Here is a 14,553-nt window from a genome sequence, read left to right on the forward strand (position 1 = left end):
GGTTTTAGGTTGTTGATCCACGAACCCAAAACAGATATGGGCATTCTTGAGAGAGGGGTGGTTGCATGCTAAACCCATTCTCGGCCACCCAATCAGCACCTGAGAATGACAGACATGGGAAACAACAGTATAGATATTCTCCCAAAGGGGGTGGTTGTTGTGCAAGGACTGTCTCCATTGTCTACAAAAACAATGATATAAAATGAGATGAGATGATATGTGCCTGCTGAAATGGTGGTGGAGGTTTCACCATTTCGTGGCATTGGAATAGTGTTGCAATGCAAATAGGCTATTTTAAAAAGAGCCAGGGAAAGGAAATGACAATCAGGTGTTGGGGAGGTGGGAGTGGGGGTGAGGAAGTCATGACCATGGACGATTTTTCACTTCCAGATGCCTCTGCCATGACTTATAGCACAATATTCATCGCAGCAAAAAAGGGACTGGACATTTTTCCATGTTTCCTTGTCACGGGGTAACTGGCAGCCAGAATCACGATGGCCCTGGAACCACCACAGACTAGTGTTGACATCATGTGGAAATGGGAATTTGCTGTGGACCAGACAAGCACCGAGCCATGGCAAATCTCTCATGTGGAAATATCTGGATAGATAGCAAAAATGGTACAGAGGTCAAGGCAGCCTCACAGCAATGGGATTTAGATGTTTCCTGTCTAAAGTGCCTTTGAGGTTCCCTTAACTCACCATGCCAGTCTGTCTGGGATCCTTCTAGCTTAGAGTTCCCAACTCCTCAGTGGGGCCTGCACTTCTTCTGGGATTACAACTGTTCTTCAGAATACAGAGAAAATTGAAGTTTCAGAACTTCATGGACTTCATGGCATCACATCCCTACTGAGCTCCTTTCCCTCCTCAAACTTTGTCCTTCCCAGGTATAACTACCAAATCTTCAGGAACTTCCCGGAGAACTGACAACTCTGTCTGCAGTTTTCAACCAGGAAGACTTCAGACTCAGGGCAATTTTCCTCAGACCCTCTCAGGGAATTTGAGGGGCCCACAGATTTTAAGGCCCTTTTAATAAAAATCCAAAATGACAACATGTGATATAAAAACAATTGGAGAATCTTATAACACCACCCATGCTAAATGTGTGGCTTCCTTTGAGATTAAGATCCAGGTTTACGATTGCCAACTTTCAGATGGGGACTAGAGATTTTACAGAATTACAGTTGATCTCCAGACTATTGAGATGAATTCCCTTGGAGAAAATTACTGCTTTGAAGGGCAGATTTTAGGATATTAAACCCCACTGAGATCCCTCTCTTCCCTAAAGCACTCCTTCCTCAGGCTCTACTCCCAAATATTCAGAATTTTCCCCACCTGGAGTTGGCTATCCTAGCCACCTGGACCCTAATCTGATTTAACCTGTTTCCCCTTCATAAAGAGTTCTGAGGAGCCTTTCAGTACATTGTTCAAACCCCAATTTTGTGGGCTTGAGTATGTTGATGACTGTCCATGTTAAATATCCATTTTTATAATATCCCGTTAGAAAACCTTTGCAGTCAGAATGACATCAGTCATATTTTCCCACCTGTCAATGAGGCTATTGATCCTGCTGCTGGTGAAGAGATTATTCTCTCTTTGTTTCCCTCACCTTCACACAAGTCTGGAAAGTTGCTTCCTCCTTTCTCTCCTTGATAGTCTTTACAAGTTCATAGAAATGTAATGCAGCTATCTTTTTGTTAAGTGGCATTACCTGTTTCCCTTAAGTGCATTCTATTGCTTCTCCTCAGTTTTACTCTTCAATGTCAACGGGCTCCCGGGAGTGCAATCATGCATAAGAACATTCCCCCCGTCCCTCCCAACAGTTATGGGGAAGTGAAATGCACTTAAAAGAGATTTCATGTTCTCTCTCTCATACACACACAAAAAACACCTTTCAAATGCATTTTGGACTAGATGCTAGAGGAAAGAGGTGGGTAAAAGAAACACTATTTATTGCTAATTAACTATATCCATCTTTTTTCTCCAAATTGTTTCCTAAACACCTTTTTTATTTATAGTTGCAGCTGCTAAGATAATGCACTAAATTAAGGCTCCAGAATATAATTATGCTTAAGATTCTAAAAGCCAACTGTCTTGTTAGTAAAGGATAAATACAAAGAACAGAGCTTTGCTAACTGTTCCACAGATTTGCATAAATAACATGGCTGCAAAGATACTGGATACTTGTTTAATGTAGGAAGTAAAATGAAGCTAAACATAGGCTGCCTTTTGCAGGAAATATCCGATATTTGTTTTCAGGGCTTAACACGGCAATTTCAAGACTTTCTCATTCTTTCACTTACCAAATTAATAATGTTGGCTATGCCAAAATACCAGCATTCATGAGCACGCTTTAGAGAAAAACATACAAAATACTTGACATTACAATTATATACATAAATGTCATCAAGTCACAACTAATTTATGGCAACCCCAGCAAAGGGCATTCAAGGCAAGTGAGAAGGAAAGGTGGTTTCCTCTACAGAGTCTTTCTGGGTGGTCTCCCATCCAAGTACCAATCCTCTAATCCAATAACCTTCTGAAGCTCTTCTGAGATTAGGTTTTCTTGGTTGTTGTACTAAAACTCTGGCATTCTCTCCTCAAAGAGGCTCATCATTGTTTCCCGCCATTGGATGATTCTTTTTCTTTCATCTGGCATTCTCTCAGATGAGTTCCACATTACCATTCTAAACCAGTTGTTATTCATTGTTCATCCAATTACAAGTAAAGCAATATGGGGATGGGGGTTTCATGCAGCTAATTTCCTCTGTTAATGAGCTGTCTCTGAAGTGCTATGGTCATTTCAAACACTGCCACTTTTTCATGCTCTTTTTTCTTTCTCTGAGTTTTATTAACATTCTAAACTGAGTGCTATAGAGTTAAAGCAATATAGCACTTCAGCACTAAAGCAATATAGTACTAGAGATGTCTTGACTCCTAATAAAGTCAAGTAAGGCACATGAGTTCTATTACTAAATTAACCACTTGATTAACTCAAACAACATACAAAGCAGTCTATAATAGTGTAAACAAGTCCCCTATTTAAAGATTAAAGAGACACAAAAAATGTGCCTAATGACTCCCCACAGTTATCTGACATTCTTCTGTTGCACTCAATGCATTCTAAATTGGAATATCATTTGGAAGTATTATAAGCATTTCTGCACAGAGGGGTAAAATGCAAGTGGCTTCCTGCTTTCAAATGCAGGATGGTAAATCTCATGTTTGCAGCCCTCCTCACATAGAGACCCCTCCCGTGTTTTCCCTCTGCCCCATCATAGCTTTTTGCTTCCTGATGAGGCTGCAAAGGAAAACAAGCCTAACTTCTCCCTCTGCTCCTTGGCCTGTCAATCACAGCAAGACACCAATCACAGCACAGCAGTTCAGTTGTGGACTGAAACTCTCTCCCCACTCCAGCTCCAAAATTATTTTTTTTCTTTAAAAAGGCACTTCCGCATTGCTATGCAGTAATGCCAACACAGAGATGCATTTTTAATAAAAATCAACACTGCTGTGTTGCTATGGAGAAATGCAAGAAGGATACAGCATGTCCTTTTTTGGTTGCTCACTGGTTGCTCACCAATGGGACGCACAATTTAGGGTGGTAAATAAATTCCTGAAATCGCGAGTTAAAAATGTCCAAATCACAACCCAGCTACTGGACAGCCTCGGGATGTAGGCAACATCATGTGGAGGGGGCTCTATATGCTGCCAACATGTGAAGGCTCTCCAGGAACATATTCCTCATATGGAAATGGTCTAAGAATACACACTTTGACTGGTTTGGAGTGATCCTATGTTGCAGTAACTCAAGGCTTTAACATATCATCCAGACTGGCTGTATCTATGCTATACTTTAGCGTAGTTTTTAATATATATATATATATATATATATATATATATATATATATATATATATATATATATATATATATATATATATATATATATATAATATAACACTATTTGTCCTGAGCTTTAAGGATGTGACAGCCTATGGATTTTATTGAAAGGGTGGCTACACTACCTAGATAGCTATTATGCTGACTCAATTGACTCTAAGTTATATTGGACTTACTTGAGTCATCTGATTACAATTACTTTTCTGGCTTCCCTGGTATGTCATTCTGAAGGGAAAGATATCCCAGCCTCAGAAACAAGTGGAGGACCAATGAGAAAGGGGAATGCCACTGTCACCCCAGAAACTTTGAACAGTTACAGAACCATGAGGCAGAATCAATATTGAAGAGGGTGAGGGACTGCAACCTCTCTTTTCCTCCACAACTGTTCTCAGCCCTTGAAGGAAAGGGGGATGCAGGAGGACAAAAAATACCTCTAGGAGGTTTCATTAACCATCTCTCTGTCAGGCTATCCTCTCAGATCAGCGGTTTCTGTGGAAAATGCAGGTAGGGTGAGAACTGGCAGGGGAGGTTATCTGGGAAAGCCAGGTTTAAATCCCCCAAGCCAAGACCTTGTCATTTGGGTCACCTGAGGTGGGTTGCTTAACCTGGATCACCTCACAGGATTGTTGTGGTAGTTGGGTATGGGGTAGTGGAAGGGGAAGTCCACTGTGTCTCCTTGAGATCTTCAGAAGTAGGACCGGGGACGTGAGGAAACAAAGAGATCGACTGCTGCCATGCTCAGCTGCTGAGGTTGGGCATATGGGGAAGGGTGTGCTGAAAAACTAGCTTATTCACTTTGAAGGAAGATGGCTTATCTCCTAAAAGTGCTAGTCTTGCACTGGATTTATTGAAGACTAGTTTCAAAGTTTGTTCCTACGAATGGGCCTTGAAAGGGTCCCCTCCCCAGGCCCTGGCCAGGCACCTTAAGGTGGCTTTGGGCCGCAGCTCGCAGCTAGATCAAGTGGGGTGGGCAGGGGCTGGCCAGCAGGGCCGGGACAGAGCTCCTTAGCAGGTAGTCAGCAGGGCAAGAGGCCCTCATTAGCAGGCCCAGCCTAGCAGGCCGGGAGGCCCTCGTTAGCAGGCCCTCCACCACAACTCTTTGCCCAGGGCCCTCTCCCCTTACCTGCTGTTGGCTCCAGGCACTGAAGCATCTGAAAGAGGCTAGAGTTCAGGGACGGAGGGCAGGAGCTGCAGGGGCCTGATTGGCCCTATTCCATCTTGGACAGCTGGACACATTCCACCCCCTAGGCTGTTTCACAAATATATAGAGGAACCATGGATAAGGATTTGTGAACTGACCAGTAAATCAATTGCTTTCACTCCTAAGAATAAATTGCTTTTGTTTGTATTTTGAATTAAAAAAATAATATCATTAACTGAGTTTTCTTGTGTCATGTATAAAGTTTATATCTCCTGTACTGGCATTGCATTTTATGGTACACATGGCTCAGTCTGACAAAGAAACATTTATTCTGGCTCTCATAACAAATGAGTTCAACACTTCTGGCTTAAGTGTTCTGTTACCTCCAGATGACATTCCTCAGTTACTCTGTAGGCTCTAGGTAAGACTCTTAGTGCCTTAGGCAAGGAGTGATATGAAAGAGTGGTGCTTGGGGTACATAGTACATGGATTCCTAAAAGAGATTAGAGACTGTTCCTTTGGTTGATTTGCCTCCTAGAAGTAAGAATCAGGATCTGACAGCACTTCTTCTTCTTACATGTGTGAGCCTACAATCCGTTTTTCTTCAGAGATGACTTTCCTGTCTTTTACAGTGTGCAAGGTTCCTGATGCTGCCTCCCTAAAGTCAAAATATGAGTCACTCACTTCTCAGGGCTGGAGACATGATACATTTTCACATTTGTGCTTGGGATAAAATAAAGATCTTACCTTGTTCCCTCCTCTGGACCAAGAGTGCCGGGGGGTGGGGGGTGGACAGATTCTTTCATCCAAAGAGTTTCCCCAGTTTTTGATGCAAAGAAAGCTTAGCTGACTTTACATTCTGCATCCTGTTTCTGTTATATCTGCAAAAACATGCTGTAGCTCTGGTATAACACCTGGAAGTGAGGCCTGTGAAGGTTAAACTTAATATATAAAATCATCTGGGAGTTACTCAGCTGGGAAAGAACATGGAACAGGTTGGAGGATGCTGTGGTAGAGATTGTGCTGAGGAAAGTGTGAAATAGCAGTGGCAGCTGGGTAATAGACACAACTGGAGACATGGCTTACTGGACAAGGATCCTCCCTTTTCCCCACCTTAGACTGTGATTGCCACCCTGTTGCCCAAAGCTTGCAATATGCCTTGAATTTGTCCCCTGGCATTCCTTGTGGCCTTAGTCTATCGATTCCATTGCCATCATTGAGGAACTATAAAAAGGAAGAAAAGGGGGGAAACCTTTGAGCTAAATAGTCCAGTGGGAGTTGACAGTATAGATCTAGCATTGTATATTTGGGGGAAAATATTTTTTAAAAATCTCAGCAACCCAGAGAGCTAGACAGGAAGGACTTCATGCTTCCACAGAGTTCTAGGTTCTAGAGAGGAAGAGCTGTTTTTTTTTTTTAGGTACCCTTTTGCTATCCATTTCAAAGTGGGTTATAATTGCCTACCCTTACTCTCCCCACAACAGACACCCTATGAAGTAGGTGGGTCTGAGAGTGGTCTGAGTACTGTGACTGGTCCAAAGTTACCCAGCTGGCTCTTCAGATTAGAGGCCACCCATTGCCCTTTACCACTACACCAAACTGCACCAAATGCAGAAAAAGCTTCCCATTCTAATAATACGTCAAAGTTTGTTCCTCACAACCTATAAGAAAGAGCATGAGGTTCAAATACTGGTTCTATATCCTATTCTGGACCCTGTTGGGAGAAAGGCAAGCTATAAATATTTTAAAAAAATACTTCCCAGATATAAATATTCCTTTTCCTTCTCTGTTAAACAAACTGTGGCTTAACCATCTTTTGTTACTATGGTTGAAAGGGTCAGCGGCACATTTTTAATCCATCTGTATATTATTCATATGATTACAAGGTCATAATTGTGTCAGAGTCGCTGTTTATATGTATGCTCCAGATCATCACTTTTGACCTGAAGAATTCCACACCATTAATCAGAAGGATGTTATTATTACTGGACAAAATATATGGTTTCAACTGGAAATGAAACATCAAATGCATACACCTCCTATTAAAGTTGCACTGGGATGAGAAAAAAAATGTGTTGAATAGCAGGGTTACTCAAGCTGCTAAGTTGCAGGAAATCCCACCTTGCGGACTCCTTTTTCTAGCAGGAACAAGTCTATAGTTCCGCTTTTTTAAAATAAATGATATTACTTGCGTTCATGTGCATAGTATGGTAAGGAAGTGGTATAGCTAGGGCAGGAAGTAAAGACGCAGTAACCTCCAAGAGATGCAGTTAAGCAGTGTTTTGTGTACATTGTATGGCCTATTTGGGCTGCCTCCTGAGAAGAGATGCTGGAGCACCCAGCCAGTTTACCTCAAATCCTATTTGCCAGTTATGAACAGGGATCTGATTTATCAGTGATTGGCTCTTCTGTTTGTTGGCCCTTTCAGGATATTTAGCAAGTTGTATCACTATTCTTCTTGCTAGCCATTCAGTAGTGTGTATTCAGACCTTAACTCTACAGCTCTGGTTCTCAGATAGTGTTCCTAGGAACAATGGGATTCCTTGAATTCTTGCCAGGGTTCTGCAAGAGGAAGATTGGTATCTATGGACAGGTGTACTTAAATGACATCTTGTAAAAATATATCTATTAATAGATATATCTATGCAATGTGCCGCTAAAACAGAATATTGAATGCACTCTAGGAAGTGAGGTGAAACTGGGCTGAATGTATATTCACTGTTTTCCAAGACATTTGTTTTCAGGACAAAAGATGTGCCTTCATACCCTTTATCTTCACTGTATTCACCCTAAATTTGTAAGACACAGCTGGCTTTAAATTCTCTATGACATGCAGGGCTCTTCTGCAAAAACCAGCCGTAGTATAACACCTGGAAGTGAAATATGTGTAGGTATGTGGAAAAGTTTTCCTAAGGGCAGGACAAATGAAGACCATAGCTCTATGGAAATGATTTATCTTTGCCTGGACAGCTAACATTTCATTTTCAGACCTATAAAGTTGCTGTGCAAACAAACAGCAGCTTTCAGTATACATTAAAATACAAGCTTTCAATGAACAGTAGTTCTCATCCTTTTAATGTTCAAATCACTAGCAACAACATCTGATAAATTGCTACCTAGAAATAATAGTACATATTGCTATACCTGTTTAGGTTCATTTAGCATCTGTTACTTAGAAATGCAGAAATTTTTCCCCAAAAGGAAAATATATATATATATATATATATATATATATATATATATATATATATATTGCTGTCTTTTTAAAATGAGAGTGTTGGCTTAAAAGTCCTGACTGGAATTTTTTGACTGATATGTGATTTTTTTCCCATTTTCTTACAGGTCCCATTGTGTGATTTACCATGGAAAAATTGCTCTGTGGCATCCTGGTGTTTGGAGTGGCTGTTGTGGTCAATGCTTGTCCAAAATACTGTGTCTGCCAGAACCTGTCTGAATCATTAGGGACTCTTTGCCCCTCTAAAGGCCTCCTTTTTGTACCACCAGACATAGACAGGAGGACTGTTGAACTCCGACTTGGAGGCAACTTCATTATTAACATTAGCAGACAGGACTTTGCCAATATGACTGGCCTTGTTGACCTCACTTTGTCTAGGAATACTATTAGTTACATTCAGTCCTATGCTTTTGCTGACTTAGAAAGTCTACGGTCTTTGCACTTGGACAGTAACAGGCTACCCAACATTGGTGAGGATATTTTGAAAGGTCTAATCAACCTTCAGCACTTGATTTTGAACAACAACCAACTGAGCAGTATTTCAGATGAGGCTTTTGAAGACTTCTTGCTCACCTTGGAAGATCTGGATCTTTCCTACAATAACCTTAGAAGCATCCCTTGGGAATCTATAAGGAAGATGGTAAATTTGCATCAGATTAGTTTGGACCATAATTTGATAGATTATATTACAGAGGGAACATTTGCAGACCTTCAGAAACTGGCAAGACTGGATCTGACCTCCAACAGACTTCAGAAGCTTCCTCCGGATCCCATATTTGCCAGATCCCAAATATCTCCATTAACCTCAACACCATTTGCCCCACCTCTGTCTCTGAGCTTTGGAGGAAACCCTTTGCATTGTAACTGTGAACTACTCTGGCTACGGCGTCTAGACAGAGATGATGACATGGAAACTTGTGCTTCTCCTGCAGGCTTAAAAGGGAGGTACTTTTGGTATGTCAGGGAAGAGGAGTTCATTTGTGAGCCCCCTCTGATTACCCAACATACTCATAAATTACTAGTATTAGAAGGACAAACGGCCACTTTAAAATGCAAAGCCATTGGTGATCCATCTCCAGTCATTCACTGGGTGGCTCCTGATGACCGGCTTATTGGGAACTCTTCAAGGACAGCTGTCTATGACAATGGCACCTTAGAAATTTTGATTACAACATCCAAGGATTATGGAACGTTCACCTGTATAGCAGCCAATGCTGCTGGAGAGTCTACTGCAACAATTGAGTTGTCAATTGTCCAGCTTCCTCATCTCACTAATGGTACAGGTCGGGCAGCCCCACCCAAATCAAGACTTTCTGACATCACCAGTTCCAGCAAGTCTAATCGAGGGGAGACTAAGGGGCCACCAGAAAGGGCTGTCTTGGTCTCGGAGGTGACAACTACTTCGGCTTTGGTCAAATGGACGGTGAGCAAGTCAGCTCCGAGGGTTAAAATGTACCAGCTGCAATATAATTGCTCTGATGATGAAGTTCTCATTTACAGGTAAGTGTGACAGTCATCTTCTCTCTTCTGAAGAGAAATGGTGTGGTGGAAGATGATTTAATTTAATGGGTTCTGCCTTCAGCTTCCTTCTGAAAATTTAGTCATAGAAGGCAAGAAGTGATGGATAACTATTCTCCATTCTTGACCAAAGGGTAACAGCCATTATGAAGGAAGAGAGATTGCAGTACATGCATTTGAACTGCTTATATTACTCTCTGTGCAGGAATTTCTGTTTTAATCTTTGGTCTATGCTAATCTGCATATTTACAATCTGCATGTCTACAAACGAAACGTCCTGCAGCTGAATTAGAGGTTCTATCCTTGTCTTGCTACAGCTAGCTGTGTTTGGATTCTTAAGAGTCTGAACCTGCTTCATGTTGCTCCAGTTCACACAAGTATTTTGTAGAAAATCTATCACAGACCATTTCTGCACAAATCATTTTCCTTGGCTCACCCTCTCTTTGTTCATGGGGTTTATGCATACTTCCTGATGATATTGCCTCCTTCCCATGGCTTTCCCGGGGCTGGCACGACTCTGCCTGCCCATTGCCCTGTGATAAGGGAACGTGGATAAATCCACAGTCCCTTTCTTATTGCGGGAAACAATGCACAGCAAGTCATAGCAGGGATGTCGGGAAGGGAAAACTCGGGCTGTCCCTTTCCCCTCCAAGAGTCACTTGCATCCTCCTCCTCTCGCTGTTTTTTTCAAAGGACATTTTAAAAGCCTGTTTCTGCAGGGTTGGCAAGTAAGCAAGCTCCCTGGAGCTCTGCTGCAGAAGCAACCTTGTATATGTGTGTGTGTGTGTGTGTGTGTGTGTGTGTGTTTGTGTGTGTGTGTGCATATAGGTGCGAAGTCGTGTCCGACTCATCACGACCCCATGGACAATGATCCTCCAGGCCTTCCTGTCCTCTACCATTCCCCGAAGTCCATTTATGTTTGCACCTACTGCTTCAGTGACTCCATCCAGCCACCTCATTCTCTGTCATCCCCTTCTTCTTTTGCCCTCAATCGCTCCCAGCATTAGGCTCTGCTCCAGGGAGTCCTTCCTTCGCAAGAGGTGGCCAAAGTATTTGAGTTTCATCTTCAAGATCTGGCCTTCTAAGGAGCACGCAGGGCTGATCTCCTCTAGGACGGACCAATTTGTTCGCCTTGCAGTCCAAGGGACTCGCAAGAGTCTTCTCCAGCACCAGAGTTCAAAAGCCTCAATTCTGTGATGCTTGGCCTTCCTTATGGTCCAACTTTCACAGCCATACATTGCAACTGGGAAGACCATAGCCTTGACTAAACACACTTTCATTGGCAGGGTGATGTCTCTGCTTTTTAGGATGCTGTCTAGATTTGCCATAGCTTTCTTCCCCAGGAGCAAGTGTCTTTTAATTTCTTTGCTGCAGTCCCCATCTGCAGTGATCTTGGAGCCCAGGAAAATAAAATCTGTCATTACCTCCATTTCTTTCCCATCTATTTGCCAGGAATTGGGAGGGCCGGATGCCATGATCTTTGTTTTCTTGATGTTGAGTTTCAAGCCAACTTTTGCACTTTCCTCCTTCAGCCACATCAACAGGCTCTTTAGTTCCTCTTCAGTTTCTGCCATTAGAGTGGTATCATCTGCATATCTGAGGTTGTTGATATTTCTCCCTGCAATCTTGATCCCAATTTGTGACTCATCTAACTCCACCTTTCTCATGATGTGCTCCGCATACAAGTTAAATAGGCAAGGCAACAGTGTACAGCCTTGTCGAACTCCTTTCTCAATTATGAACCAATTTTGAACAGTGTGCGGTCTCACTGTTGCTTCTTGACCTGCATATAGGTTTCTCAAGATACAAATAGGATGCTCTGGTATTCCCATCTCTTTAAGAACTTGCCACAATTTGTTCTGCTCCATACAATCAAAGGCTTTAGCATAGTCAATGAAGCAGAAGTAGATGTTTTTCTGGAACTCTCTAGCTTTCTCCATGATCCAGCGTATGTTGGCAATCTGATCTCTAGTTCCTCTGCCTCTTCGAAATCCTGCCTGTACTTCTGGAAGTTCACGGTCCCCATATTGCTGGAGCCTAGCTTGTAGGATTTTGAGCATAACTTGGCTAGCATGATAAATTAGTGCAATGGTGCGGTAGTTTGAACATTCTTTGGAATTGCCCTTCTTTGGGATTGGAATGTAAACTGACCTTTTCCAATCATGTGGCCATTGTTGAGTTTTCCAAATTTGCTGGCATATTGAGTGTAGCACTTTTACTGCATCGTCTTTTAAGATTTTCAATAGTTCAACTGGAATGCTGTCACCCCCACTAGTTTTATTGTTGCTCAGATTTCCTAAGGCCCATATGACTTCACATTCCAGGATGTCTGGCTCCAGGTCAGTAACTACCCCATCGTGGTTATCAGGGATGTTAAGCTCGCTCTTGTATAGTTCCTCTGTATTATTTTGCCACCTTTTAAAAATCTGCTTCTGTGAGGTCCCTACCATTTTGGTCCTTTATCATACCCATCTTTGCATGAAATTCTCTTCATATCTCCAAATTTCTTGAAAAGATCTTTGGTCCTCCCCATTCTATTGTTTTCTTCTATTTGCTTGCACTGTTCATTTAAGAAGGCATTCTTATCTCTTCTAGCTATTCTCTGGAATTCAGCATTCAATTGGGTGTATCTTTGTTTCTCCCTTGCCTTTCACTTCCCTTCTCTCCTCAGCTATTTGTAAAGCTTCCTCAGACAGCCATTTTGCTTTCTTGCATTTCTTTTTCTTTGGATTGGTTTTAGTTGCTACCTTTTGTACAATGTTGCGAACCTCCATCCATAGTTCTTCAGGCCCTTGGTCTATCAGATCTAATTACTTAAATCTATTTGTCACCTCTAATGTATATTCGTCAGGGATATGATTTAGTCATATCTGAGTGGCCTAGTGTTTTTCCCTACTTTCTTCAATTTAAGCCTAAATTTTGCAACAAGAAGCTGATGATCTCAACCACAATCAGCTCCTGGTCTTGTTTTTACTGACTGGATAGAACTTCTCCATCTTTGGCTGCAGAGCACACAGTCAATCTGATGTCTGTGTTGACCATCTGGTTATGTTCATGTGTAGAGTCGTCTCTTGGGTTGTTGGGAAAGACTGTTTGCTATGACCATTGTATTCTCATGAGAAAATTCTACCAGCCTGTGCCCTGCTTCATTTTGTACTCTTATTGATTATGAAGGCTACTCCATTTATTCTGAGAGATTCTTGCCCACAGTAGTATACCTGATGGTCATCTGACTTAAATTCACCCATTCCTGTCCATTTTAGTTCACTGATTCCTAAAATGTCGATGTTCAATCTTGTCATCTCTTGTTTGACTACGTCCAGCTGGCCTTGATTCATGGATCTGATGTTCCAGGTTCCTATGGAATAAAAATCTTTATAGCATCAGACTGTCTTTTCACTTCCAGTTCCCTCCACAACTGAGCGTCTTTTCGGCTTTGGCCCAGTCACTTCATTCATTCTGGCGCTACTTGTACTAGTCGTCTACTCATCCCCAGTAGCATATTGGACACCTTCCGACCTGAGGGGCTCATCTTCTAGCGTCATATCATTTTGCCTTTTGGAACACAAAAAGGCTGGAACTGCATTATTATGCAGTTCCAGAAATTATACCCAGTCCACTTCATGTATACATTGCTTGACTCATGCTTAGATGGCGGGGTGACCATAACCAAGGGAGACAGATGCGTACTTTCATTCTTTCTTTTTTTAGGAATTGTAGCCTGGCCCTATGGGAGGGAGCCAAGGTGGCAAGGCAGGTTGCCTCACCGCTTTTTCCTTCACCCTGCTTTGCTGCTCCATCTGGAACCATGCTGCAGAGCTGAGGAAAAGCAGTGAGGTGCCCTGCCACATTTCCCCCTCGCCCTTCTGCATTGCTCGCACCAGCAAAGCTTGTGCCATTCCCTGCCATCTTCCCTACTGCTTTTTCCTTCACCCAGCTGTGCTGCTCCATCTGGAACCATGCTGCAGAGCTGAGGAAAAGCAGTGAGGTGCCCTGCCACATTTCCCCCTCGCCCTTCTGCATTGCTCGCACCAGCAAAGCTTGTGCCATTCCCTGCCATCTTCCCTACTGCTTTTTCCTTCACCCAGCTGTGCTGCTCCATCTGGAACCATGCTGCAGAGCTGAGGAAAAGCAGTGAGGTGCCCTGCCACATTTCCCCCTCGCCCTTCTGCATTGCTCGCACCAGCAAAGCTTGTGCCATTCCCTGCCATCTTCCCTACTGCTTTTTCCTTCACCCAGCTGTGCTGCTCCATCTGGAACCATGCTGCAGAGCTGAGGAAAAGCAGTGAGGTGCCCTGCCACATTTCCCCCTCGCCCTTCTGCATTGCTCGCACCAGCAAAGCTTGTGCCATTCCCTGCCATCTTCCCTACTGCTTTTTCCTTCACCCAGCTGTGCTGCTCCATCTGGAACCATGCTGCAGAGCTGAGGAAAAGCAGTGAGGTGCCCTGCCACATTTCCCCCTCGCCCTTCTGCATTGCTCGCACCAGCAAAGCTTGTGCCATTCCCTGCCATCTTCCCTACTGCTTTTTCCTTCACCCAGCTGTGCTGCTCCATTTGGAACCATGCTGTGGAGCCAAGGAAAAATGGCAAGTTTCTCCTTTGCCTCGCTGCACTGCTCACAAATCAAGTTCCCTTGCAAAGAAGGGGGGAAGACATGAAAATAATGCTTGGCTAACTTTAAATCATTATATGTTGTCGTGGCTCTCCGTTGCTATGCAGATCTTGATTTTTTTTTGTAAATTTCCCCCCCTATATTT

General features: G+C 42.8%; 1 protein-coding gene and 1 long non-coding RNA gene across 7 annotated transcripts in view; one reads left to right on the forward strand and one right to left on the reverse strand.

Annotated features, from left to right (window-relative positions):
* The window catches only part of LRFN2 (leucine rich repeat and fibronectin type III domain containing 2), a 371,749-nt gene that overhangs the window by 271,002 nt on the left and 86,194 nt on the right, over positions 1-14,553 (forward strand). For all 3 annotated transcript variants that reach the window (XM_077341800.1, XM_077341791.1, XM_077341807.1), the window contains one exon: positions 8,385-9,777. In XM_077341800.1, the coding sequence (XP_077197915.1) occupies positions 8,405-9,777 (1,373 nt within the window). In that variant the 5' untranslated portion in view covers positions 8,385-8,404. The remainder of the gene's footprint in view (positions 1-8,384; positions 9,778-14,553) is intronic.
* The window catches only part of LOC143839595 (uncharacterized), a 113,400-nt gene that overhangs the window by 20,440 nt on the left and 78,407 nt on the right, over positions 1-14,553 (reverse strand). The window contains exons 2-5 of one of the 4 annotated variants that reach the window (XR_013231779.1): positions 13,014-13,153; positions 8,851-8,903; positions 5,790-5,923; positions 5,025-5,150 (exon numbers count right to left, since the gene is read on the reverse strand). This is a non-coding gene — a long non-coding RNA (uncharacterized LOC143839595). Of the gene's footprint in view, positions 1-5,024; positions 5,924-8,850; positions 8,904-13,013; positions 13,154-14,553 lie in introns of all 4 variants that reach the window. The other 3 variants (XR_013231778.1, XR_013231776.1, XR_013231774.1) reach the window with 3 other exon arrangements.

Source organism: Paroedura picta, chromosome 1 (genome assembly GCF_049243985.1).
Source record: "Paroedura picta isolate Pp20150507F chromosome 1, Ppicta_v3.0, whole genome shotgun sequence".
NCBI lineage: Eukaryota > Metazoa > Chordata > Lepidosauria > Squamata > Gekkonidae > Paroedura > Paroedura picta.